This window comes from Ascidiella aspersa, chromosome 8 (genome assembly GCF_963924565.1).
Source record: "Ascidiella aspersa chromosome 8, kaAscAspe10.2, whole genome shotgun sequence".
Lineage (NCBI taxonomy): Eukaryota > Metazoa > Chordata > Ascidiacea > Phlebobranchia > Ascidiidae > Ascidiella > Ascidiella aspersa.
Genome location: NC_139454.1, coordinates 20,322,765 through 20,348,738, shown reverse-complemented (window position 1 = coordinate 20,348,738; position 25,974 = coordinate 20,322,765). Strand labels below are relative to the sequence as shown.

At 36.7% G+C, this 25,974-nt stretch overlaps 2 protein-coding genes and 1 non-coding gene across 3 annotated transcripts in view; 2 read left to right on the top strand and 1 right to left on the bottom strand.

The window, feature by feature from the left end:
• The window catches only part of LOC146136785 (leucine--tRNA ligase, cytoplasmic-like), a 33,364-nt gene extending 24,880 nt beyond the window's left edge, over positions 1 to 8,484 (bottom strand). The window contains exons 1-12 of the mRNA XM_083395979.1: positions 8,364 to 8,484; positions 8,010 to 8,143; positions 7,530 to 7,698; positions 6,544 to 6,643; positions 5,897 to 6,087; positions 5,460 to 5,594; positions 5,135 to 5,244; positions 4,933 to 5,044; positions 3,927 to 4,085; positions 3,204 to 3,377; positions 2,284 to 2,433; positions 918 to 1,072 (exon numbers count right to left, since the gene is read on the bottom strand). Of these exons, the coding sequence (XP_083252105.1) occupies positions 918 to 1,072; positions 2,284 to 2,433; positions 3,204 to 3,377; positions 3,927 to 4,085; positions 4,933 to 5,044; positions 5,135 to 5,244; positions 5,460 to 5,594; positions 5,897 to 6,087; positions 6,544 to 6,643; positions 7,530 to 7,698; positions 8,010 to 8,143; positions 8,364 to 8,369 (1,595 nt within the window). The 5' untranslated portion in view covers positions 8,370 to 8,484. The remainder of the gene's footprint in view (positions 1 to 917; positions 1,073 to 2,283; positions 2,434 to 3,203; positions 3,378 to 3,926; positions 4,086 to 4,932; positions 5,045 to 5,134; positions 5,245 to 5,459; positions 5,595 to 5,896; positions 6,088 to 6,543; positions 6,644 to 7,529; positions 7,699 to 8,009; positions 8,144 to 8,363) is intronic.
• Positions 8,485 to 8,666: 182 nt separating this feature from the next.
• Trnah-gug (transfer RNA histidin (anticodon GUG)) lies at positions 8,667 to 8,738 on the top strand. The gene has a single exon. It is a non-coding gene; the product is annotated as a tRNA-His (tRNA).
• Positions 8,739 to 9,716: 978 nt separating this feature from the next.
• On the top strand, positions 9,717 to 22,379 carry LOC146136783 (sodium/hydrogen exchanger 9B2-like). Its single transcript, XM_083396252.1, has 13 exons — positions 9,717 to 10,685; positions 11,423 to 11,501; positions 11,753 to 11,902; positions 12,796 to 12,966; positions 13,747 to 13,889; positions 14,464 to 14,591; positions 15,833 to 16,008; positions 16,770 to 16,876; positions 17,743 to 17,876; positions 18,596 to 18,720; positions 20,139 to 20,278; positions 21,235 to 21,312; positions 22,248 to 22,379. Exons 1-13 carry the CDS (start codon positions 10,542 to 10,544, stop codon positions 22,377 to 22,379), a joined length of 1,707 nt encoding a protein of 568 aa, XP_083252378.1. The 5' UTR covers positions 9,717 to 10,541.
• The last annotated feature ends 3,595 nt before the right edge of the window (positions 22,380 to 25,974 follow it).

The following is a 25,974-nucleotide window of genomic DNA, read 5'->3' as shown; positions in this document are numbered from 1 at the left end:
GTATGTTTCATTATTGAAAAGAAGACTAGTAGCAATTTTTTTAAAGCTTTGCGCGAATTTTATTTGTCTGTTGGTGGTGATTAGTCCGTTTGACGGAATCTTGGCTTTAAAATAAAAAATATAAGATGTTGCTTGATTACAGTGCTTCTAGCGTGTAAACGTTTTCACTAAAAAAAATATTTATACTTTATCAAGTTAAACAAAACCAGCGTATTTTTAATTCTTTGAATCAGACAATAAGAATCTAATTGCCCAATATTGCTTGGGAGTTGGTGCTCGTCTAAATAAAAGAAGTTTTATCTTCAGTTCTATCTCGCGACCCCTACCTTTGAAAAACAAGTCTTTAAGTTTAAATTTGAATAACAATGACATTTTAACTATATGTCTGTATTATATCTTCATTAGAGCAATATATGGTATACGCGAGCCGGCAGAATTTTCATCGCAGTTTATTGCATTAGGTTCAGCTCGAACTGCGTTTTTGCTTTCAGATAGTTGTGTATCTTCCATTTCGTATGTCGACAATGTGCTTTTGTTAGTTGTCTACAATTATTTCAACCTTGTATTTAAACTGTTTACACAACATTTTCCTGAAATACCCGATACCGTTTTTCTTTGGCATTTTTATAGTTTATACCAAAAAACTACCGACTTGTGTTCGACCAGTAGTCAGTATAACTTCTGAAACGTGTGGTTGACTACGCCGAGACACTAATACAGTATTATAAACAACAATATGTCCTTAGATTGATGTATTTCCGATATGTCAAACAATAATATATTTACTAGGTTAAAATTGTAATTTTTTGAGTCAAAATTTATCAATTTTGGGGTCACAAAAAAATTTCGCCCTACTCATGACCTTAAACACAGTTTGGCAGTGAGCCAATATTTTCAAAACCATGTACACCACCCACCATTGGTCGCACAATGCAACCACACATTCGTCGGCTGACCGCGACACCACTTTGCGTTCGGGCTCCATGTACAAAACAGCGCCACCAGTCTTAACCATCTGCTGCTGTATCGGCTTCTTGACGTCCTGAACTTTTGACCCCTCGTAACCTTTGACCTGAATGTGAAAACAGGCCGAAATGTGGGGCGTTAAAAAATAAATAAAAAAAATAATAAAAAAGTGGCTGTTGGCGTTTTGTCGTTAAGTCGTAAAACAAGCACCAAAAGAAGACCATATTAGGCGCGACCGCCCGAATAAGTTATTTTTTACCTAAATACTGTACTGTGAATATGCTTAAAAAAAACAGACTGTAGAAGACAGTGGTTCTCAACCGCCGGTCCGTGGACCGGTGCCGGTCCGCGTCAACTTTTCTGCCGGCCCGCCAAATATATTACAATTTTATATCTCATTTGCAAAATGCAACATGTTAATGGCTTGCCCATCAAATTTCTAACTTCGCCAGCTCCGTAATTTGCGACATTGTGACGTAACATAGAGTTAATTAATGGTTTACTTTGGGACTTTATCGTACGCCACAATGCTGCAAGTGTTGTGCCCAACTGTTCAAAAGTAGGCTACAGCTCACTTAATTCTTAAACTTTAGGACCATTTGTATTTCAAAACTTCACTAGAATCACGTATAACAGGTATGAAATCAAAAAGACAGCAGTAAAATGCCCCTTAACTTGAAGTTTCTATTATTTGCTTTTAAGTTTAGTTGCATACATGTGTCGTAGTCAAATTTTGGGTCGATTTGATTTATGAAGGTCCGCCGGTTAGCAAAATTTGTTTTGAAATTTTACTGGTCCGCAAGCTAAAAAGGTTGAGAACCACTGGTATAAGAGACATATTTTTAACTACTGATATGCCTATAAAGTTTTTCAACAATTTGTGTTCGACGCAATGCACGTAACTTTAAAGTGGACTGTTTAATTTGAGTTTTAGGATATAACTGGAAATTTTTAGTAAATCGCAAAATGTTCCAAGGGCTGTGATAATTTTTAAGTTGTACAGAATTTTAGCACGGTGCGAAAGGATACATTTTTTACTACTGACCATGACTATAAAGTTTTGAATAATTTCTTTTGGACAAAATTCAGGTAATTTTAAAGTGGACTGATCAATTTTAGTTTTAGGATATAACTGAAAATTGTCGGTAAATCGTGAAGTGTTCCATCAAGGGGCTGTGATTATTTTTAAATTGTACAGAATTTTAGCACGATGCGTCCACCAAGTAATAGGCTGTCAAAAGGTACAACAGAAAAATGTTAATTTTGCGGACAAATAAGCAGAAAAAAAATTGAGTGTAAGATAGGCGTCGAACTTACGAGCATTACTCCTTCGTAGAATCCCTTCAGGTAAACCATGTCCTTTGCCTCCGCCAACTTATCGCGGTCGTTTTGACTTTGGATCTTTAGTTTCTCGCAAGCCGTTACAGCCGCGAGTGAGCCAAAGCCGGGAATCTCTATAATCGGCACCTGCGATTTGATACAACATCATACAGGGTGCGGCAGAAAAACCTACCACATTTCAAATTGTTACTGTACCAAAGCTATAGCAGTCTGACATGAGGTTGAATTTTGCAGCAAAGGACTTACCATTTTTTGTTTGCAGGTTTTAGTTTTTGAAAGTAAATAATGATTTGTGCAAAATTTTTTAAATTCTGTATGAAAAATGGCCTGGACTGGCGAACACCTTGAATTTATTGTGGAAGATTTCATTAGAAATGGGGAATCTTTGACACGAAACCTAAGAAAAAGAGAAAAAAAAACTAAGAAAAAGATCCTGGTCCCAATCAAAAATTTGTAATGTTCTGGGTCAAAAATTTCAGAGCTACGGGTTCAGCACTAAAGCGAAAGCCACCTGGAAGGCCTCGAAGTGTTGGAACCGACAAACGTCTTGCTGTAAAAGAGTCAGCTTTGCAATCTCCTAGTCGGTCAGCTCGCAAGTGTGGGTTATGCCGGGCAATTACGCTATGGGTAACGTTTGAAATATGAAAATACTTTCACGATTGCTGCCAATTTTATTTATAAAGTGAAATGAAGATATCACCGAATTCGCAGGTCGCATGTTTTACACCAAAATTAAAAAAACTTAATTCGCGATCGGTGCTGTGACAATTCAACACATGAAAAGCGAGCTTTTTTATATCACAATTTAAATCTCAGGGTTACGCTGCACCAGGTTTAACATATAGAAACCGATTTTTAAACGCTTGTCTTTTCGCCCAACTTTTTCGCTTGCCTACCGGTTCGTAAGGGAGAACCATTTCGTCGGTGATTCCGTACTTGCTTCGTAGCAGAGGCTTCTTCTTAAGATCACACAGAGCGGCGTAATCGTCAGGGGCGTCAGATGGGACGCTCGTCACCACGCCTGTGCCTTTGTCCTCTTTAATGGTCAGCATTGGAAGGGTGTAAATTACCTAAAATGTCAGGGAATATATGAAGTTGGTTTGCGTATGATATTCAATGTTAATCCTTTTAAACGGTTTTGCCTATAATACAAACATATTTGGGTACACTATGCACAGATCTGTAGTGTAGCTCGATAGTGAATTGCAAGGCCAAAAAGGTGGAGTATTTGACATCATATTGTGTAAGATGTTTAGATACGAGCTTGTATCATCTTCAGTGAATGTCCGAGCACGGCTTTAGGCCTGTTAGTTTTTTTTGATGGCCTCGGGCGTTTTTTAGATTGCGGCTACTTGAGTCGTTATGTAGCCCCGAATTGAAGGTTGACACCTTATCTTGAATCAAGATAATGTCGATCTACTCTACCTTTTTGGCTTTGCAAATCATTTAAACAGTATGTTATTTATCAAAACTCCAGAATGACCTACATCTTAAATATCCCGCTTAGAGTAATAAAAAGAAAAATGTTGTTGGAGGGCGGCTTTAAATCAAAAAGGTTTACTTCTCTTTGGCTCTATATAACCTTTTGCTGTATGTATATGGTTTGGCATATTGTTTACCTTGTATGTTGTGTTGGGGGCATTAAGGGGCCTCCCCATAATATCCTGACCCACAAGTTCAGCCACGACATCAACTTGACCTTGGGTGGGGGTCATTTCCTGGTAAGCCATATTTCTGGCTGCTCTGTAAGTGCTGATGTAGATTTCGCCATTTTTCATCTGAAAATAAGCGACAATCAACAAATGTGCAATGGCCGTCCAGTCTTAAAAAATCATCTTTTATTTAAAGTGTAAAAAAAACAACAAACTTAATTTCAGCGGCATCTTATAGTGTTTATTCAATCTAGACAAAACTAATTTGAGAAAGAACTGCAGCCAACTATTAAACTTTTGGATTTAGCAAGAAAAAAAAACAATTTTTGATGATTTTTATATTTTTTGTAGAGAAATTTAAAAAAGCTTGATTAGGTTAGTCAAGTTTGTAGTAGGATATAGACAATATAAGTTTACACACAAAAACTTGACATACAGTGTGGCCCCCCCAAAAAACTTTAAATTACCCTGCACATTGCAAAATAACAAGAATTTTTGCACTTTCAATGACGCCCTTGGTTGGATGATAAAGTTTTACCGGAGTCACACGGAGTGTAGATAAAAACGAGAAAGCATTGGTTTAAGAGTTATTTTTATGTGTCCATTTGTAAACCTAAAACTAAGGGCTTTATGTGGAACTGCACGAACAAAGTAAAACTAGAAAGAGCAACTCCGCAAAGATCAATGATATAATACAGTGATTCTTAACCTTTTATGGCTTACTGAAATGTCACTATAAATAGAACAGGAACAATGCAATCAACTTAAAACATGTATTAAAATGAAATTTGATATTATGGTGTGTCTCTAATCGTAAACAAATAGTTGTATCAAGAAGCTTTTTCTTGAATACCTATTGGCACCCTTGAGCATTAGAAATTGCACACAAGGGCAACACAGCACCCAGGTTGAAAAACACTGATATAGTAAATCAAGTTGGACAAAGGAAAGAAAGAAACAGTACAACCCAAACCTTCGAAGCAATGTATCGCATATCTGGACGAACCCAGCAGTTGGTTTGCCCAAACATCGTCTCCGGACGTAAAGTGGCAGCAACCAGAAATATCTTTTCCCCGGAAAGAAAGCTGCAGCAGTTTTATATTGGAAATATTTTAGATTTCAGATAAAAAAATTTGAGAGTCAGTAAATATTTAGAGCAATTGTAAAAAGCTTACGCGAGTTTTTCTGGATACGGCTCAAGCATCCTCATTTTAATAAGGGTATATTCTTGTCCACCAACCCCTTCACCAGATTGACGATCATGGTCCATGCAAGGCTGATTGTCCTGAAAAATAACAATGAGTTGCAAACATTACTCTACATGTTTCTGTTTTTATTTACATTACTCTACATGTTTTCGGTTTTTTTGTTTTTTTGGAAAAAAACTGTAACTGACAAGGCCGACACCAGTTACGGAACATTATTGCACATTAACACACTTTTATGTATAAATGTGTTGCATAAGTATTATTGAAATATCGATAAATTTTGTTTGAAAACCTTTGGTGAGAAAATAGTGTATCGTTTTCCAAACTTCACTTTTCCCCTTTCTTTTAGATGATTAAATTGCCATCTGACATATGAGTCGTAGTAGGGATTGGCATCGGTTGAATAGAAAGATCTTCGCCAATCAACCTTAAAAATATGTCTTAACAAAATATGAAATCTATTTCCTAGTTTTTTACAATTGTGTTTACTGCTGCCCTAATATTCAGATATATTGATTGAAAATATAAAAACTTGCAGATAGTTTGCTCAAACAATAAATTTGAAAATGTCTAGTTAAAATCTTTAATATTTTAAAAATTAATCAGAAAATGTACAAACATAAAATAAGGCAAACCTATTTTGTAACTTTTTTTTTTTACAAAATTAGGCATTGTAAACTGTTTAAAAATAGAATTTGTTTTACCTTAACACCCATAAAATAGTTCTACCTTAACACCCATTTTTTGCAGGTCGCTCTTGCAATGTGGTGGAAAGTACTCCAGCCAATATTCTGCGTCGGCAAACTTTTTGATCTCTTCGTCACGGAGACCTAGAGACTGCATGATCTGCCATTGGTACTTTGCGCCTCCGCTTTTGGCAGCAACTTTACTTTTTTTGCTTTTTGACTTGTCGATGATGGCTGCACACAGAATTCCCGATTGCAACTTTGACTAAAACTATTTATGAATGGCAAATAATAACTTGATAAAGTTTGGCTTAAGAAAAAATTCCAATTTTTTTTTAAAAGAATGTTTAGTTTGCCTGTTTAATGTTTGTATATGTTAAATAAACCTGCAGTAGTTTTGGGGCAAGTATTATGCCATGTAACAAGAGCCCAATTGCATTTTAGTGTCTTAAAGTTTTTTTAGGTGAAGTTTTGTCCAAAACCACTTCAGTGACGTCATTTGGGGTAAAATATTATGTTACAATAAAAATAGATTTTTTGACATAAAAAATTCCAGTAGGCTATCGTCAGATTTCGGCCAAAAAATTGCATAAAAACAAATTAAACAAAAAATGGCGCAAAACAAATTATGGAATGCAGTCGGAGAGGAGCAAGGAAATTTGGAAGACACTATGACTAATAAATTAATACCTGGCCCTGTTTCAGATTTCTTTTCCTCCTCTATCGCTTCGGGAAAATTTGGCGGAAACCCAAAGTCAGCCATTTCTCTCTTTAGTTTGTCAGCACAAGCCTAAATAAACAGAAAAGCAGCAAGTTAACTTTTTTTTCAACTGTTTTCAAAACACAACTTCACGCTGGTCTAGAATCCTACCACAATTATTAAATCAATATGTGAGTTAGCGTTTGGGTGGGTCAAGTAATATTATATTCATTATTCAATAATAATACTTGACCCAGTGTTGTAATGACTTAAGTCAATGACTTGACTTAAGTGTGCACTGAAGTCACTGTTTTCAAATGACTTGACTTGACTTAAGCCTTTTGGGCAAATGAATTGACTTGACTTAACTCATTTGGAATAATGACTTGGGTTGAAATAAATTGTTTTCATTAAGCAATTATTTACAAAATTGCGTTATTTATCCTAATCTTTGCACATAAAACAATTTGCTTGCTATATGTTGTATTTTTTGCTTGAGTTATTGCCCATAATCGGAGGAGTTTGCCAGTTTTCGTAGTTTAAAGTTTTATTTTTGATTTAAGGGCTTGACTTGAAGTTGACTTGCTCTAACTATGACTTGACTTGGACAACCAATGACTTTGACTGGGACATGACTTGTTATTTATTCAAAAAGACTTGACTTAGACTTAAGTTATTTTGTGAAAGACTTGACTGGGACTTAAGTCATTTCAAATTGACTTGTTTACAACTCTGATTGACCCACTCTAAACCATAACGCTAACCTGCGCCCTAACCCAAATAATGTGCGTGTGGTACGATTCTAGACCAGCAGCCAGAACTACCAGAACAAGAAAGATTTTTGACTTTTTTATTTACAAATATACAACTTAAAACATGTAAAATAAGGATTATCTTTTGTGGTGCCCCATAAACAAACTTTAAAACTGTCTAAGGATTTTTGCACTATTGGGATTTCTTGCAAAAGTTCACTTACCTTTATTGGCATTCCGGTGCAATGAAAGGCAAACGGATAAAGACATCTTTTTCCCATCATTCTTTCATACCCAACTGCAAACTCGCATCTTGAGAGTGAGTAAGTATGTCCCAGATGCAAACGCCCATTCATGTAGGGATAGGGAAAGGTAACCATGTACTTCTCTTGCCTAAACACAGAATGTATTGCTCAACAGTAACATTAGTAATAAAATGTTATCTTAGACATTATTGCTATAATGTATGGTTACATCGTAAAATTTTGTGGCCCTGGTCTAGAATCCTAACACACTTATTTTAACACTAACGAAGCAATTGTCGAAGTTGAAATTGCTTTCATAAGTATGAAAGAATAAATATTATAGTAATACTTGACCCATGCACCCCAATCCAATTTTTAACTCTCAGCCCAACCCAAATAGTGTTGGCAATTTAGGCTGTCAGTTTGTGAAATATGTTAAAACAATTTTTTTTTATTTACTTCCATTCTGGAGAATTCGGACAAGGCGCATCTTCTTCAAATATTTTGTCATGGCTCCATTTCTCTTGAACTTCTTTCTCGATTTTAAGTAGAGCTTGAAGTTTGAAAGTTCCCTTTCGGGATACTGCGAACTCCTGAAATTAAGAAATAAATCTTTAATTTGTTAAAATGTTGTCTAGGTTAGTTTATGACTATGTGAAAGAAGACCCTAATTATTGTTCTTCAGAAAATATCGCGAAGTTTCCCGAAAAGAAAGTTTAACAGCATTACATTTAGTTTACTACAATAAATACTATGTAACATGTCTTTCAGTTAAAAAAAACATCATCTAGCTGTAACTTAATTAGTACTTGCCGACATAGCCTTGTATTCGGTAATACAACTTTCAGTACTTCGGCAACGCACTTCGAAACGTAATTTTAGCGCTACGCAATCCTCTGAAATAACCGCCGTAAACTTTATTTACAAAAAGAAAAGTGACGCAAGAATGAAGCCACATGGCAAGACATCACGTGGAAAGCAAAAGCTGCGCCCAAATCGCCATCGTGTTCTATAAGATATTTCACCCCCAACAAGACTCAGCAGAGTGGCGCAGCGGAAGCGTGCTGGGCCCATAACCCAGAGGTCGATGGATCGAAACCATCCTCTGCTACATACGCTGTAATCGTATAGTGGTTAGTACTTCACGTTGTGGCCGTGACAACCCAGGTTCGAATCCTGGTTACAGCAACTCTTTTAATTATTTTGCGTATATTTCTTGACTGGTAGTGATGATGATGATGAAGGCAAGCAGTTTTCTTTCTTACTGTGACTGAGACAACTTATATTCGAACCTCGGTTGCGACAAATGAACTAAGATCATTTTGTTTGCATTATACATCACGTTGTGGCCGTGACAACCCAGGTCGAATCCTGGTTTCAGCAAATCTTTTAATTATTTTGCGTAAATTTCTTGACTGGTCGTAATGATAAAGGCAAGCAGTTCTCTTTTCCGCTGTGACTGTGACAACCTATAATCGAATCTCGGTTGCAACAAATGAACAAAGATTATTTCTTTGCATTTATTTCTGGAATAGTCGCCTTTTGCGTTATCCAGGATTTTTTTTGGTCATGCCCACAGAAAAAATACGGACTGACTTCGCAAAGTTACGTCATAACGTGACGTAAAAAATAAATCATAACGGAGGTCATAAAGAAATACCCTTTAGAAACAGGGGTCGACTGCCCTCCACACGTTAAGCAGCTTGACAAAATAATTTGCCCTTTTAACGTGGTTTAGCTAAACTGATGCAAAACACTGCCTATTTCGCTGAATAAAAGTCAGCAATTCCACGGTTGATTACTTTTTGTCGCTAAACCCAGGCTTGGGTCTTGTTGAATGCAAACTTATCGTTTTGCCTTTTGGAAGAATGGCAAATCTTTTTCCACGTTAACCTATACCTTTAAACGACCTTTAAACACTAAGGTAACGCGTCATATAATCTAACGACGTTAGTGGAATATTTCTTGTCTTAAAAACGAAAGGTGGATCCTAAACATTCCCATAGTAAACGTTTTGGCTCCTATTCGTTCATCAGCAGAACAAAGGTTGCTTTAAAATCAATCCGCTAGACGGCGCTATACATGTTATTGGCATTTTTAGTCAGGCCATTAAAACTAAAGAGGTAAAAAAGACGAATAGGCGGTAAACGGTTTCAGTCTATAACTATCATTGAAGCCAATCATTAGGATTTCATAGGCGAGGCAGTTTTCCTTTGAATCGAGTCTAGAAATTAAGCTGTGTGCGTATAGAAAAGCAACAGAAACGAAAAACAACTCGAGGGTTGTAGGTTGTGCGAAGAAGTTCTTCTTAAGGATTTTACCGCCCGGTTATGTAAATATCTCTGTCGGTTGATAATATCACTTAAAAAACAATTGTCATAATATTCGGAGTATATTTTAGGACAGCACGCCAAATCTATATACGTCAGTGGCAAAACCCAACAGTTTCTGACAAGCTGTCCAGAAAGACGTACATGAGAATAAAGTGTTGATGTAATACTATTTGTAACACTATTATATTTTCGTGTTTCAACCGTTGGTCAGGTTACTCGGGCATCGTCTTATAACTTTGTGTTATAGATATTATTCCTTTTAAAAGTCGATCTGCATGTTCAGCTCGTAAAGGTGCAAGATATATATATACTATTTGAGAAATATTTGACACAATTCGTAATAGGCCTACAACATTTTATAGACTTAATGCAGGGTACATCGAGTTGAGTTTGCTGTGAAATCACAACAGGTAAATAACCATAAGTCAGTCTACAATGGTACTTTTTCCAATATCTAAAAGCTTATGTCGCTGCAGACCTATACTTAAACCGATATTAACTTTTGGTAATGTCGTTGCTATAGTTAAACTTTTCCCATTTATTTCCCGAAATTTATTGTTTGAGCATTTTGGTGCTTGTGTATAGCGCAAAAGGTAAAAACGACTTGCCATAATTCAGCTCCACTCTTCACGTAGGGTTCACACTCAATTAAAAGATAATGGAGTCGGTTAGCGATCCTGATCAGCAGCTTAGAACTCCTTGTTTATCCGATGAAAGTGATGTCTATCAAGAACAAAGAAAAGCGCTAAATTCTCCAGACACAAAGAGGCTCAGCTCAGACGAACAACAGGAAATCCAATCCGTAGGTTGTCCCGTTTATGTTCTGAGTGTGCGGTTAATGGCTTTCCCAGAGAATGTTAAGGAAAAATAAAAATTTTGTTTGAGCCATGTTAAATAGGGAAAAAATATTCTAAAAATTGTCGTCCATATACAATAATAAAACATTTTTTTGTGAAATCACCGCAGTGTAACTATATTCTTAAATCATATTCTTATTGATGAAAAATTTTCCGCTTAGTAGAGTTTTACTCCTGAGACACATTATTTCGACACAAAATGTAAGCTTTTTTGACATTTATAAAGTGAATGGATTTGTCATATTGCCCTAATTAATTACTGCATTAATTATAATTATTGTTTGACTAAACTTTTAGACATGATTTGAAAAAATTCAATAAAGTCATAATGACAACACACGGACAGCTTCAATGATTAAACTCTTTTTGTGTACAAATTATACAGCAATCAATACAAGCTTTTTGAAAAAAAAATCCACTGTAAGTTTTACGACCGTTTAATTGTAGCAATTTAAAAGTCAGACGATTTACACACCTGTCCTATGCTTATCGTAAAGTCACTCTTGGCCATACAGACTCGAAAACGTGAAGTAAGGTTGATATAACTTACACTAGACTGTTGTTTATTGTTAAGTGGAGGCGTATAATCGGTTTTATATTTGTTTAAACGACAATAGACGTCTTAGAAATTTCTTTGAAGTCATATAGCATATTTAATGCAACTTAATTGTACTTTTATTAGGAAAGATCACACGATTTAGATGCAGAAAAAAGCAAAAAATCATTCGAATCAGTCAAACTGAAAAGAAAGATGGCAAGAGGTAATAGTATACACACTGCTGCATTAATTGTATCTCAGTTCAACATTATAATAATGAACTTTAAAATGAAGTGTTTTATGAAAAATTACATTTTTAAATGTAGGCTTAATCTTAAAGGGTTGATTTTTTGACTTATATGTAGCACAAAACATTATAAAATTAACTCAATTGGCTCTTTTGGACATGCTGACATTTGGTTGTGTCAATCTGTTCAAAACTTTTGAATTTCCCGATGTTACGTACATTTTTAGAATCAAGATGTGCACGACTGTCGGGTTTTTGCAGCTGCTGCATGGCAAGCAGTTACAGCGTAACCACAGAAGAAGACCCGTGCGTGCAAAAGTGCCTAAAGTCTCTATTGTGTCCCCCACAAGGCAAATTGGCGAAGTTTGTAAGCGTTGGTAAGATGCAAACATGACAGGAAAAAAGTCATAGTTGCTTACCTTACCACGCTCTAAATAGAGATGTCGAATGATTTTACATATAAATCGAGTTCCGTTACTAAGTGGTGGTAATATGTAGGGTCCGATACTTCTCGTTCGATAATTTGCTATTGCCGATTCGTACAAAACTAATTTGTGCATGCGTTAGTACTATGTACAAGTTTTTATTTTATATATTTGAGTATAATATTGATGTCATTTATCAACGGAACGGACTGCTATACACTTTGTCTAGATTTTGGGGTATCGGTATGAAAAGAATTGTCAAATTTTGGAACATTAGCTTTTACTAAATCTAAGTAATCTTTTATTTAATTAATATTGTGAAGTGCACGATATGGTCTTCTTTATTTCTGAGACACGTTGCAAACCTTAAAGTTTTGCGATTTATATAACTTTATGATTTTAAACAATGTTTTTTTTTTTAATGATCACATTAACGTCAATTATAAGTACCCAAAATACTGCTATAAATATAATTTGATATCTAAACCTGTGCTCTTCAACCGGTGTTCAAGGTGCATCCTAGGGTGCACCAAAATATGCATGCTGTGCACTAGTACGAAAAGGTATACAAGGTCAAGGGTGCATCACAAACTTTTAATAATCCATTAATGCTGCATCGTATTTGCCAGTAATTACCGATTTCTATAAGACATTGGTGCTGTAATCGCTGTGAACTAACTTTCGGTGACACGCCGTCGAAGGTTTTTGATATCGTTTTTAACCTCAGTTTAACGTTTTAAGTAAACATGGTGCATATGTTCGTCACAACAACTTGTTTACCAAACCAAAAAAGTTGAAGAACACTGATCTAAACTAGAAACGTTTAAATCTATTTTGCTGTTTAGGTCTACTTGGGTTTCTGGTCTGGGGTGTTCCCTGGAGTATTGCCCCCTCGGAGACTCTTCCAGGGGGTAATTTGTTCGGGGTCATTGTACTGCTGCTCTCCTGCATGGCAGCTGGTTACGTCACTGGCAAGCTTTCGATTCCGGGAATTCCCCCGCTTCCACCTTTGTTGGGTAGGTGCAAGAAATTGCCGGTGGGGTCGCTTTAAAACAAGGGTTCTTAAACTTTTTTTACCGCCGACCCCTAAATTTTTTTTTGACTTCGTGTGGACCACGGTGGGCAAGAAATTTTCAAATATAACGTCATAAATTGACGTCAAAATATAAATAGTCTTCAGAAATATGCTGATTTCGAGCCAAAAAATGTATTTTGATCAAGCATTAGCCTGGTCAACTTTTGTCAATATTTAAAACTTTCGAAACCTATATGCTACGTTCAGTCGCCGGAAGTTAAATAATATTAGTTTTTTAACTAACTACCAAGAGTATATATACAGTGATTATTTTCAAAGTTTATACCAAAATGTAAAAGGTAGATTTAGGCTAATTATCCATGCTCAAAAATCCCATAAAGTATTATTGTCAATGTATGGTTGGATTTTGTGTTTAAATCATGGCTGCTGTTTCGAAAAATAACTTAGGCAAAAAAATTACAATAACAAATATTAACGCAAAAAAAGAACAACTGCCAGGTTTCAGTTTTTTGAATATGTTACTAAAAGCCCTTAATGTTGTCTGTTATAATCGTAAAAACGCAAATTTGAAAAATAAAGGAATTCGTTAGGTCAAATTTTCGGCGCCTTAGGCGCGATTAAACATAAGTGCTTATTTTTTCCAAGGATAGATAAAATATTCACCGATTTCTGTGAAAAAACGTATCACGGAAGTTTTGGCATTATACAGTTACGCTAAATAGACTTCTGACACATGGCTTTTTGCCTATTTTTTCGTTAGGAATGTTGGTTATGGGATTTCTTCTACGAAATGTTCCTCACATCGATGTTGCAAAGGACATAAACCAAAAATGGTCGTCGTCTCTTCGGCTCATCGCCCTCACGGTGATACTAATCAGAGCTGGAATAGGATTGGACGGGAAGGTAAATTACGAAACATGAGTTTAACAAAATAAAAATCCTTGCAAATGTATTTATATGGCACTTATTGGCGTGGATGTACAAGTTCGGTAGTACAAGGGGCCAAAACCTAATCAGGGTTTTAGAATTTTTGTGAAACTAAGGCTAAAACATTTGACTGGTTGGACGTTTTAATAAACTGGTGAGCAATGAAATACATTTAGTAAAACTTAAAACACTACAGTTTTATGGCAAACCGAAAAGCTGCAAACTATTAAAGTTGCTTGAAAATTATATAAGATTCCCTTTGTCTTGCAATGCTTGGAGAACGCGGCCAAATGCAAGTGAAAAAAACGCGAGAAAACAATGCCAGGTAAGACAAAAACACATTTTATACAACTTAAAACACTGCAATTGTGTCGCAACCTCAATAGCTAAAAACTATTAATGGTGCTCTGAAATCATGTAACATTTCCTTTGTCTTGCAATATTTTGGAGAAACGCCGCCAAATGCATATGAAAAAAATGCGAGAAGAAAAATGTCAGATGTGTAGTTTGCTTGTAATTGTTTTTCGACCACAAGCCACATTATATACAGGCGCTGTTCAAGCTAAAGTGGATTCTGATTGGCTTCGCCTGCTCGACAACCGTGGTGGAATGCTGCGCCGTGGCCTGCTTTTCGAACGTTATGATCAACTTTCCGTGGGAATGGGGATTTGTCATCGGGTGAGTTACATTATACAAAGACACCACCTGTATGTGGCTACATAGAGCCGCGATTCTTCTGTGACAAAGCCCTTAATTTGTATTGCAACAACCTCTTTACAACACTTTCAAGGCCTACGCTTGGTCGCTTGGGCATCGATGAATGGCATTACGAATTTTAACTTTATATAATTAAAAAAACACTACATAAGGACAGGTTTAAAGCTGCTAAACAGAAAAGAGTATACATACATAAAAATGTACAACATGTACAACACTTCCTATTTTGTTCCGATAGTCGATATATTAGGCAAAACTATACTGTCGATCCGGTCGTATACCAAATGACACCAAAGGGAAGCACGCTCGAAATTTCATCGTGTAATATTTTCGGAAATGAACAAGATAACTATCAGAAATTTTTACAAATTACTCAAAGCAACCTTACTTAGCGAGCAACCAAACTTATGTTAAAACAAATTAACATTTATATTTATGAATATTAATATTCAGTCATATTCGGCCTTAAAATTAAAAAATGCCCAATGTGACTCACATATACCCACGAGTCTACTGTTCAACGTACCGGTAGTGGTAAAATTTGTAAAGTTGATAATATGAAAACGTGAAAATGTAATGTTTTTCGGGTTGCTCTTTAAAAACTGCCTTTTCAGTGTTAAGCTTATAGCCACATATGTGGTCAACTGGTCATATTCACTTTTTTCAATATGTTTTCAATTTCAAAAACGCGCTCAGTTAGATTACAAAGCATAGATATAATACCTAAATAAATTTGCAATCAAAGCGGCACCGATACCATTCTATTATATCAGAAAAGTACCGATAATAACATTCGTATAGGTATGTCTGTTTTGGGCACCAAGGCGCTGTGGCATATTTCACCTTAAAATAAAATATCCGGAATACGCCACTTTTTAATAGTGGTTTTACTAAGCGGGCCTTCAATAGCTCTAAAAAGAGTACTTGGGCCTGCGAAAAAAAAAGTTTGCCGATCACTGGTTTAACGTTTAAATGAGCTATAAAAGCATTGTATATCTCAAAATTTCCATCAGAATTTTTTTTTGGGTACGAAGAACGCTCTGACCTGACAAGGGGGTACGAGCAGCAAAGAAGGTTGGAATCCCTGGCATAGGGTATCGCCTCCATTCACATAATAATCATCGGACATCCGTATTTAAAATCATCGATGATCGACTTTTTAGCAACAAATGACGACGCCAAACAACTATTTTATGTTTCAGGTTCGTGTTATGCGCCGTTTCACCTGCGGTTGTGGTTCCCTCCCTTCTCTACCTGCAAGACAACGGGTACGGGGTAGAGGGGGGAATTCCCACCTTTCTGATAGCAGGCGCAGCCCTGAATGACGTCATCGGAATTACGGGCTTTAACGTTGTGCTCGGAATGATTTTTTCCGAAGGTAAGTAACAGGAGTATATATGGCCGAGGTCGTGACTTCGAACCTCACTGCGGGCTGGATTTTTATAGCCTTGCTTTGCTTGTGCCTAATCCTAATTAGACAAACTGATTCCAGTAGTAGATTTATTTCGGCATTATGGTATACTCAAAGAGCCAGGGCTTCCCAACCAGTGGGTCGCGAAGCTATTTGAGGTGGGTTGCGAAGCATTTTTACCGTTTTCTATTATATCGGGAAATTATTGCGTTATCTTTACGTAACAATGATGCAACAATACAACAAATGAGTAACAATAAAATGTGTTGTGTCGCATTAACTATTTCAGTGCGTATTGCACGTGTATACATTGTTATTTGTCTCATTAATTTGTTTTTCATTCGTTTGGTCATATCTCATTGTGGGTCGCACAATAAAACTTGCATTAATGGTGGGTCGCGAACTGAAAAAGGTTGGGAAGCACTGGTATACTCGACTCGCCCAATATCAACGAGAATAACTTAACGCATAGCGAAAGTCATATTACTGATATTTTGAAAACCTGATCATCAGGACAATGTAGAGATATAATTGCAGGATAGAAATCTCTTTGTTATTGTGTTACTCTTCGCAACTGAAAAAATGGGGCAGATTTATGCTGTTTAGGCCTACTCGAATCCACTTCACCTGTATCCATATATAAAGACAAAATTAAAAAAAAAGTTTTCACCAGGTAAAGTTTAAAATAGCATGGGTTGTGTTTTTGTGATCTTTATTCTTTTATGCAGGAAATATTGTGGAAAAGGTTCTTCACGGCCCACTGGAGTTGATTCTTGGCATCGGCGTCGGGGTATTTCTTGGGATTTTTTTGTGGTACTTTCCATCAAAAAACATGGTATGACAAATCAAAAACTCGTCCTTTGATTGGAATATTTCTTGTTTTGACTTAAACAACATTTTAAGTTTTTGATTAGAATATTTCTTGTTTAAATTAAGTGACATTTCAAGTTAACCTTAGGTCTAGTTTAAAAAAACGTTTTACTATATCTTATATGAGTATCTAAACCAAATATTTCCAATACTAACCTTTGGATATTACTAATTATGTCAGGATTTGCAAATATGAACACTAAATTATTTTAAGTCAATACCGCTATCTGCAAACAGTTACTATAGAAATTACTTTATGCTATCGAACAACATGTTTCGGTTTTCCTCTGGTTTCGTTTAGATCTAATTAAACGTAAGCTTAGTTCGGATTGTAGATCATTTAATCCTGCAAGTCTAATCGACATCTTCGAAAGTGGGTTAAATATTATTATCGTAATTATAGTTAGTCAATTTGTTCGGCATATTAAATTCGGGTTTTTACCCTTTTTTGGTGTTTCTACTAGGGTTGCGGAGTTAGAGTCGGACTTGGGCATTGATGGGTTTGGTTTGTTTCGCTAGAGTCGGATTTCGGACTCGGACTCGAGTAAGACTACGTAAAACTACCCGAGTTCCGAGTCCGACGTGCGCATGCGATGTTTTGAAACTGATATGCCGTTAACTGGAAATTTTAAAGGCGGAGTAGCATAAGGTGGATATATTCCAACCATGTATCGTGTGGATTGCTAAATATCAACCGTATTTAGTTACGCAAATTGGCGAAATACGGTCTGTAGAGTCACAGCCGGACTCATGACACGACAAAATTACACATTTGGCCAAAATCGGGTTATTTTTACACGTTAAATTGTAAGTGTAATATGTCTTCTGTAGAAAGGCAGGAACGGCTACAGGTCTGCACTTCTCCTTGGCCTTGCACTGTTCAGTGCGTTTGCTAGCAAGTTGGTTCACTTTGCAGGCGCGAGCGCTTTGGCCAGCCTTGTGATGCCATTTGTTGCTGCCATAAGGTAAGTTATTTTGTTTTTGGACTGGCCTGAAAGCTCAGAATTCAACAACATAGGACATTTTTGCCGCTGGTATCCTACGACAGTGTTGAAAGAATTATTGAAGCAACGCACAATGTTTGGGTTAGGGTGTCGGTAAGTGTTCCTGTGAGGGTGGGCCAAGTATTATTATTCCATAATATTGCCTAACCTACTCAAACCCAAACGCTAACCCGCACCCTAACCCAAATGATGTTCGTTGTGTTGGGTTCCAGACCAGCGCCCATTTTTTGTTCGATGTGTCGTACAGCTCATAGCCAGTCACTCTGGACGTCGACTAGTAAAAATAAGTGACCACGTTTCTGATTAAATATATTGTGTTGAAATTTAGATATAAGGTAAATTACAATGATATAAGTTTTTTGTTTAAGTGTTTGGTTGTTTGCTATGTATGTAAATTAGGAGTTGTATAATTATGAAATTGTATAATTATAACAGGAGTTGTATAATTATAAGAGTTTTTATTATCCAAAGTTAGGCCTACTGTATTTTAAGGTACTGTATGCTACTAAAAAATGATTTTTTGTATAGAAATCACAAAAAAATCGGTTATTGATTGTTACGTGTGTATTAACATCATGGTATCGGTCGAAAAAAGTTATATCGACCGATTCTACTATTTTAAAGTAAACTTAAAATCTCATTTCAATTCTGACCAACCGCACATATACTTTTGTTTAAAGGTGGGGAGACGAAAAGAAAGAGGTGGCCAAAACCTTTGCGGGTCTTTGGGTCATTTTCCAACCTCTCCTGTTTGGTTTAATCGGAGCTTCGGTCACAGTCGATTCGCTCAAGCCTTCAACAGTCGGTAAGCGCTTTTATCAATCACACTATGGTTATGTAGTGATTAAATAGGCAGCAAGATAAAGGTTGGTTCACAACAGACGCGTTTTGCTTCCAGCGTTGGAGTCTGGCGCAAAACGCTAGCGTCGTCCAGTTCACACGTAACTTGTTGTCAGCTTTAACGGCGAATTTCCTCGCTTCTAACCGAAAGCGTCAAAGTTGAATTATTTCATCTTTTCGCAACCGAAAGCGTTGTTTAAAAAAAAAACGTTTAACGTTAACTCCGGACGCGTCTATAGTGTATACCAACCTTAAGGCTTAGCGTCAGTTAAACCAGAAGTCGTTTGTAGGGTTTCTCTAATAAATGTCAAGAAATTTACAACCGCATAATTCATTAGGGGTTGCAATCTGTTGGCTGTTAACTTGTAGACGCAGATCTGCAATTAATTAGTCTATTTTAGCCATTGGTGATTGTTTCAGAAAATTGTATTTAGGTTCGAAATTAAGAAATATTTCTAATGCTGTAACGCATGCAGCATAACAACCCGGGGCTGGAAGAAACTGTTGTTATGCAGGTTTTAATTTTGCTTAATTTACATGAGTTATGATGTCAATTTAACATCGGTTCGGGCGAATGTAACTTTTGTCCACCATATCGGACATCATAATCCGACCGAAATAGGTATCGAACATCTTTATTGTAAATTTAACACTTTGGCGTTGACCTTTATTTTAACACGAAACAATTCACCATGCAACTCGTCAATCATAAATGAATGACATTTCAGACACTGAAAGGAAATGGGTATGTTACCCATAATAAAACATACATGAAATGCAGCCGCAAAACTGCTAAAGAAAAAAACGTGCGACTTGACTGTGTCGTCCTAATTCAGTGGTTCTCAAACTTTTTTAGAAAAATTGTGCAACGGTCCCTCAGCAACTTTTTAGATTACTCACGGTCCCTTAAAAATATACACAAAATAACATTTGTTTTTATGGTATCAATCATCACTACAGATGGGTGTACTTGCTTCTATGCTATGAGCTCGGCTATCAATTTTTTGTGTGAAGCAATCACGAACAGTTTTAAAACCGTGACCGTACAGCCCACATAGACAGCGCAGCAAGCGATAAAAACGTAACTCTCATTAGCACAATGTAATACTATGATGTCACAATGGACAATTCAACTCGAAGTGTACAATAACGTGAATGAACAACTAATCAGCTTGCTTTGGAAAAGTAAGTTTTCTGATTTTTTTTTGGCACAAGAGGTTTTCTTCTTCAGGAGCGTCGGGTTGTAGATTTTTTGTTAGGTGCTTCGCGGTCCCACAAAATTGTCTCGCGGACCCCAGTTTGAGAACCACTGTCCTAATTAGTCCGACCAAGTTCTGTAAATACGGTTTTAAAGATGTATCATGGCACATTCATTTCTTCTAGGCATGGGAGCAGCTCTAATTCTCATTGGACTGGCGTTTCGCAGCCTTGCCGCATTTCTGTCCGTGTATTGGACGTCTTCCTTCAATATGAAGGAAAAGGTCTTTATGACGGTGGCCTGGCTTCCCAAAGCAACAGTGCAGGTAATATTGGCTACGTTGTATAGTCAGTTGAAGCCTTAACGAAACATAAGCGGAAAATATATAAGCATAAAACTTAGCAATAGAGCCTAAAAACGCACAACTATCAAAATGTGTTTATGGTATTTGCGCCTCTAAAGCAACATCGTATTTATGGCGTCATCATTACGCTTGTTTTTAAGTATTTGCTGAGCATAGACTTCAAAAAAAGCATGTTGCTTTTATAAAAAAAAAAAAAAACAACAGTGGTTCTGGATAACCACCGCGAAATGAGTTTCATTTATTTTACGTGAATCTAATATACATAAGTACAAGATATTTTTTCTCTATTGGAAACTAAAAATCGTGAATGACGCCTAAAAGTCGTGCATTTACTTACATTCATGGCAAATCTTGGAAAATCGGTCAAGAGTGGGAATGCTTTAACCATAAATATGATTGTTATTGACTATATTTATGTCTAACATACCAAATTCTCATCGGGAGGTCTTGTAAGTTTCTGTAAAATTAAAATGGGGTCGCGAGAGCAAAACGTTTGGGAACCGGTGCCAGTCTGAGTTCTGTGTAAGGTGCACACCTTTAATTTTTTTAGCACTTTGTGTGCACACTTGCATTTTGTACACTTTTTTTAAGCACTTTGTGTGCACACTTGCATTTTGTACACTTTTTTTAAGCACTTTGTGTGCACACTTGCATTTTGTACATTTGGCATTTAAGATATCGGAAACAGTTGAATTGTGACAGGCTAATTACGAACTAAGGTTTGCAAAAACATGATTAAACACCAGAAGTTAAAATTTGGCACTGCACACCCGAAATCAAAGTGCCACCGAACACAGTGTAGTGGCAACACCTAATAAAAAAAGCCATTTCTTAAATACAAGCGTTTTCTTCACGCCCTTTTATGTTGTATATTTGGATATTTATAACAATTAAACCATCATTTTTTTCACATATAGGCGGCGATTGGAGCAACAGCACTGGACTTCGCCAAAGAACACAAATCGAGTGAGGAAGTTGTCGAATTAGCAACAAAGGTAATGATATTAATCTTTGTATTTATCTACGTATATTTACAGACAAGAAATTAATGCGAAAGAGTCTGCTTTCAGTGTTATTCGATCTAAAGCAGGGGTTCTTAAACTTTTTTTACCGCGGACCCCTAAATTTTTTTTGTCTCGCGTAGACCCCGGTAGGCAAAATTTTAAAACTTACGTCATAAATTTACGTCACAAAAAAAAAACTGTATAAATCTGCTGATTTCGGTCGAAAAATGTGAATGTGAAAGTGAAATGGAGCCGTATGCATAAGTACAAAGCCGTTTTTATTTTATTTTTTTGATAAATATATTACTTCTTAAATATACACTAATATTTCAATTGGGTTTTATGGACCCCCTAAAACTAGTTCACGGACCCCCAAGGGGTCCATGGACCCCAGTTTAATAACCCCTGATCTAAAGGCTATTTGGCTACACTTGAGTGCAAAAAAGGTTGGTAACAGGCGGGGGCGAATTCAAGGGGGCAGACATGGCCATGGACCCTCAAACTGTAGTTTTTTTCCATTTTAACTACCTTGAAGATGTGTTCAGTGTTTTATATGCCTTTTGATAAAATGGCCCACTTTAGCAAAATCCTTTTAGCTCAAAGCGCCGTGCGTCCAATCGCATCCTCGAAAATAAAAATTATGGGCAACTTATACGATGTAGGGGCATTTTTGCGCTTTGTCCGAGTAATAAAAGATTTTGTACTTAACGCAACACCTCGAACCCAAATTTTATACAAAATAAGCAAACTATGCCGTATTTCGGTTATTTTTTATGACGACACGTTTACTTTGTGATTTCATGTTTTGACTAGCTTTATGACGTAACTTTGTAACGTAATTTCTGAAAAATTGTCATGTCCCCCCAAACAAACAAACAAAAAAAAATAGATTCACGCCGGGTAACAGGTCCATTCTCTTTCTCTAGGTTCTAACGATCGCCGTTCTTTCGATCATTATAACGGCACCCACTGGAGCAGCTGCCATTGGTCTTACTGGACCCAAGCTGCTGAAACTCTCACCTGAGTTCAGGAATCAGGAAGAATCCGAAGAGGTTTGATTCGCTACGACGAAGTTGCGGTTAAGTGAAAAACCACTCAAAGTTTCTAGATTCCAGAACAAGACACTTTACTTGATATGCTTAAGTGACTTGGGCTGTGTTATTCAAACGACTGGATATCAATTTTTTAAAATGTCTTGTACATTACGTTCTTGTTTTGATCATGTATACTAAGTTCAGTACCATTCGTTTAATAAAATATAGGGACCAGAAGTTTTATTAAGACCATTGAAATTGTAATTTAAGTTTAAGAGATAGATAGAATGTGAGAACGAAATTGCGCACCATGGTTGATATCAAATTGATCAGCATCGTAACTAAGTTTGAAATGTATCGCGTCTGAGTAGTGGTTGTTTGCAATGCTTCATTTTATATGTGATTATGTATATACTAGCTTGCTTTTTATGGTAACGTGATTGGGCAAAAACATATTTAATGATCCTTTGCAGTGGGTTACTGTCAACAGCGTAATGCCCGTTTTTGCCTGAACACGAATTGCTATTAATTTTATCGAACATGAATTACTTTATTCTTTCCAGTTCAAACAAACTATTTCTCCTTATATCTAACAAGTGATATACAGTTTATTAAAGTTGATAAACAATGTGTCTTGTTACCGCCGTACATAAAAGCAAAAAGAATGTGACATATGTTAATGCAACAGCGCTCCTCGCGAAAATGGTTTGTCTATATTTTATCCGGCAAGAAGCAACAGAGAGCAACAAGTGAGTTCCAATTTCAATGGACGGTTTCGTACAATTTTTTGACGTTTTTTATTCGTCAAACCAATTGACACGTATTTTAGATTAAACTACTATTTTATCATTTCATGAGAACTCATCAGAAAGGACTTGAATTTCCATGAACAGTTAGTGTTGAATGGCATCCGACAACATTTCATCTGTAGGAAATATGCCGCAGGCCTCAGTTTGTTAAATTCTGATTTAACAGTTTTTATTTGTTAATTTTTTCACAGTTTTTAAGAAACTAGTTTGAAGATCGTGATTGCCGAACTGTTAAATGAACTGCCTGAGGACCGCTGTTTTAAAAGCCCGCAAATTGGTCGACCGGCATATTTAGCATGCTAATCACATATATCGGGAATCGCATCTGCAAAAAAAAAAAAAAAATTAAATCTCTATAAACAACAGTTTTGAAAGAAAATCCGGTGATATTGTTGCAATTACTAACGTGTGAACAAAAATTATTAAAATTAGTATAAAATTTTGTATCTTAACTTTTAACGTTATTAATATTCATTTTGGATTAACACAATTTCTAACATTTGTTGTTCTGCTCTGCTAAAATTCTGTCTACTCTATATAATAACATCCAATTGTTAAATTTAATCGCATGTTGACATAATGTACGGCTTTGTGGCATTAACACATGTTACATACGAAACAAATGGTAAAGGCTGAATAAGTTTTTTTTTCGAAGAATCGATCAGCCATAAAACGATCGAGTGCTGGTCGGAGCTACCAAATAGCGTGTGCTGTTTTGTGTGGTAGTGTATGTAAGTAGTAAGATAAATGTTAAACTATTTTAATATTTAGCTGTACTGCCCCCCAAAAAACAGTTTTCCCTTGGAAAAAAGGGCAGGATTCTACTGAATTAGGCAAGAATCCACAGGGAGCAAACTTACCTTATTCAAACAGCGTGTGCGAAGAAGGCTCTATTTAGTGAATGCACTCCCAAACCTACTGTACATGCGGCTGTCTTTAACAGGGTCTCTAAAAGGGGGTACGTCCACGCAAAAAATGCGGACGCACGTCATAACGACGTCATTCGGCTTGGAGTTTACGACGAGCGGATTGCGCTGCATGCCGCAAACCCACACAGGAACAGTTACCGACGACCAACTGCCGTATTTGGAGCCGGGAATTGTCCCTCGGCGTTTCTGGGCGGTGTTGACGCACGGCCAGTTACTTTCACGTTGTCTCGTTTTGCCGCAGGCAATTGTGGTTCGAACGGGGGTGAGGCGTAAACGTAGGGTGAAGTGCCGCAAATAGCCGAAAGTCGTGTTTGTTAAAGCGTGAGAGGTGCCACGTTGTCATAAGGGACCTCCGTTACATCGTACTTTATTTCCTGTAGCGATATTTTTTTTTTTCGGGCTGTCATGCCGATTTGTTCCCGATCATGTGATTCTATTGTCAAATAAGCAATTTGACCAAATTGAAACGAGTTAACTGAAGCACAAAGATACTTTAGCTCTGTGAACGTTATAGTCACCTTCATTGTTAACATACCATTGCTTCAAACAAAATACCTTCCAAAGTGGATTGAAAACCTTGGATACTTAAACTGTACTTTGTTCAATTTGTTATACATTTGTAGCCAACTTATATTTGACTGCGATCGACTGAAATATTTTTTAGAGAATCTCGCTCGACCGGTTCGGTAAAAAAATCACAAGAACACTTATTTTGAGCGGCAATTGTATTCCAAGCCAGCGATGGAGTTTAATTTGTTACGTCACAGAACACTTTATTAGGCTTTTCAAGACAGCAATTGGTCATTATAATGTTCCGATCGTGTGCGACAGCTACAGTAATGACGTAACACATATTCGCCGCGATCGACCAAGTGAAATGTGGCGATCGACGTGTCGGCTACCACTGTGTCATCGGATTGGCACTGATATCACTATATCATCGGACAAGTGCTAATAATAATTTACACCACTTGGCATCGGGTCTGGATTTCCGATCCAATATTATTGGACTTTCCGAGTTGTCACCAGAACATTATAAAAGCTCTAATTTGTTTCAAAAAATCTCTGTGATGTTTGGTTATTTATCTACAGCCAATTGCAATTGATCCAAATAGATGGTCCTAAATCCTGGCCTAATAGTGTGTTTCTTCCACCGTTGGAAAGCGGACATGCAAAGCAATGGTAGTAGTCATCACTGTTTAGCTAACATATATCGTGCAGTTGCACCTAAAACGCAATATCAAGCTAAATAATGCTTTCATAATAATTGCTAGTCTAGTTTTAAATTACATGCTTTGTCCTTGTTTTGCAAATGGATTTAATATTGAGGTTGTGTACGCCACATGCCGTTAAATAAAACTAAAGGCCGAGGTATTTCACGGAAGACTTTTGAAAAAACTTCAGAACGATACAGAATATTTACAAATGTGAGTAATCGTAATCCAACCTAACAAGTGAGGCCTGCATATGTATTTATTCAGAAACGACTTTAAACTGGGCCTGGGTCAAGTAATTACATAGCTGATTTATTTTAAACCCTGGTGCAATATACCGTCAAACCGACATTTATCTTTGAAACCCTCTCACAATCACATGAGAAAAGGAATATTTGTCGTGAATGTCACGCGAGAAAGGCTTTAGCTTGGTTGCATGATGTCATAGCGGCGTAACGGCCACGTGATAGCGTATAGTGGTCACGTGGTGTTATCAGGGAAACATTCCGCGCGTGTTTCAAAGCTGAGGCTGTGATAAGCTTGGGATGATCGCAGCTAATGGATTGATATTCGTTTTGGCATGACGTAATGTACCCGAAATTTTTGAATGATTCTGAAAATCCTTTGTTTTAAGTGGTACTAAATAGCATTAGGCTTTATCGGCAAC

What these genes read in the sequence shown, in the direction of transcription:
- LOC146136783 (XM_083396252.1), top strand. Translation starts at nt 10,542, where the DNA reads ATGGAGTCGGTTAGCGATCCTGATCAGCAGCTTAGAACTCCTTGTTTA. An exon ending in GAAAAGAAAGATGGCAAGAG is followed by an intron (nt 11,502 to 11,752) that starts GTAATAGTATAC and finishes GTACATTTTTAG; the next exon opens with AATCAAGATGTGCACGACTG. An exon ending in TTGTCGAATTAGCAACAAAG is followed by an intron (nt 21,313 to 22,247) that starts GTAATGATATTA and finishes CTCTTTCTCTAG; the next exon opens with GTTCTAACGATCGCCGTTCT.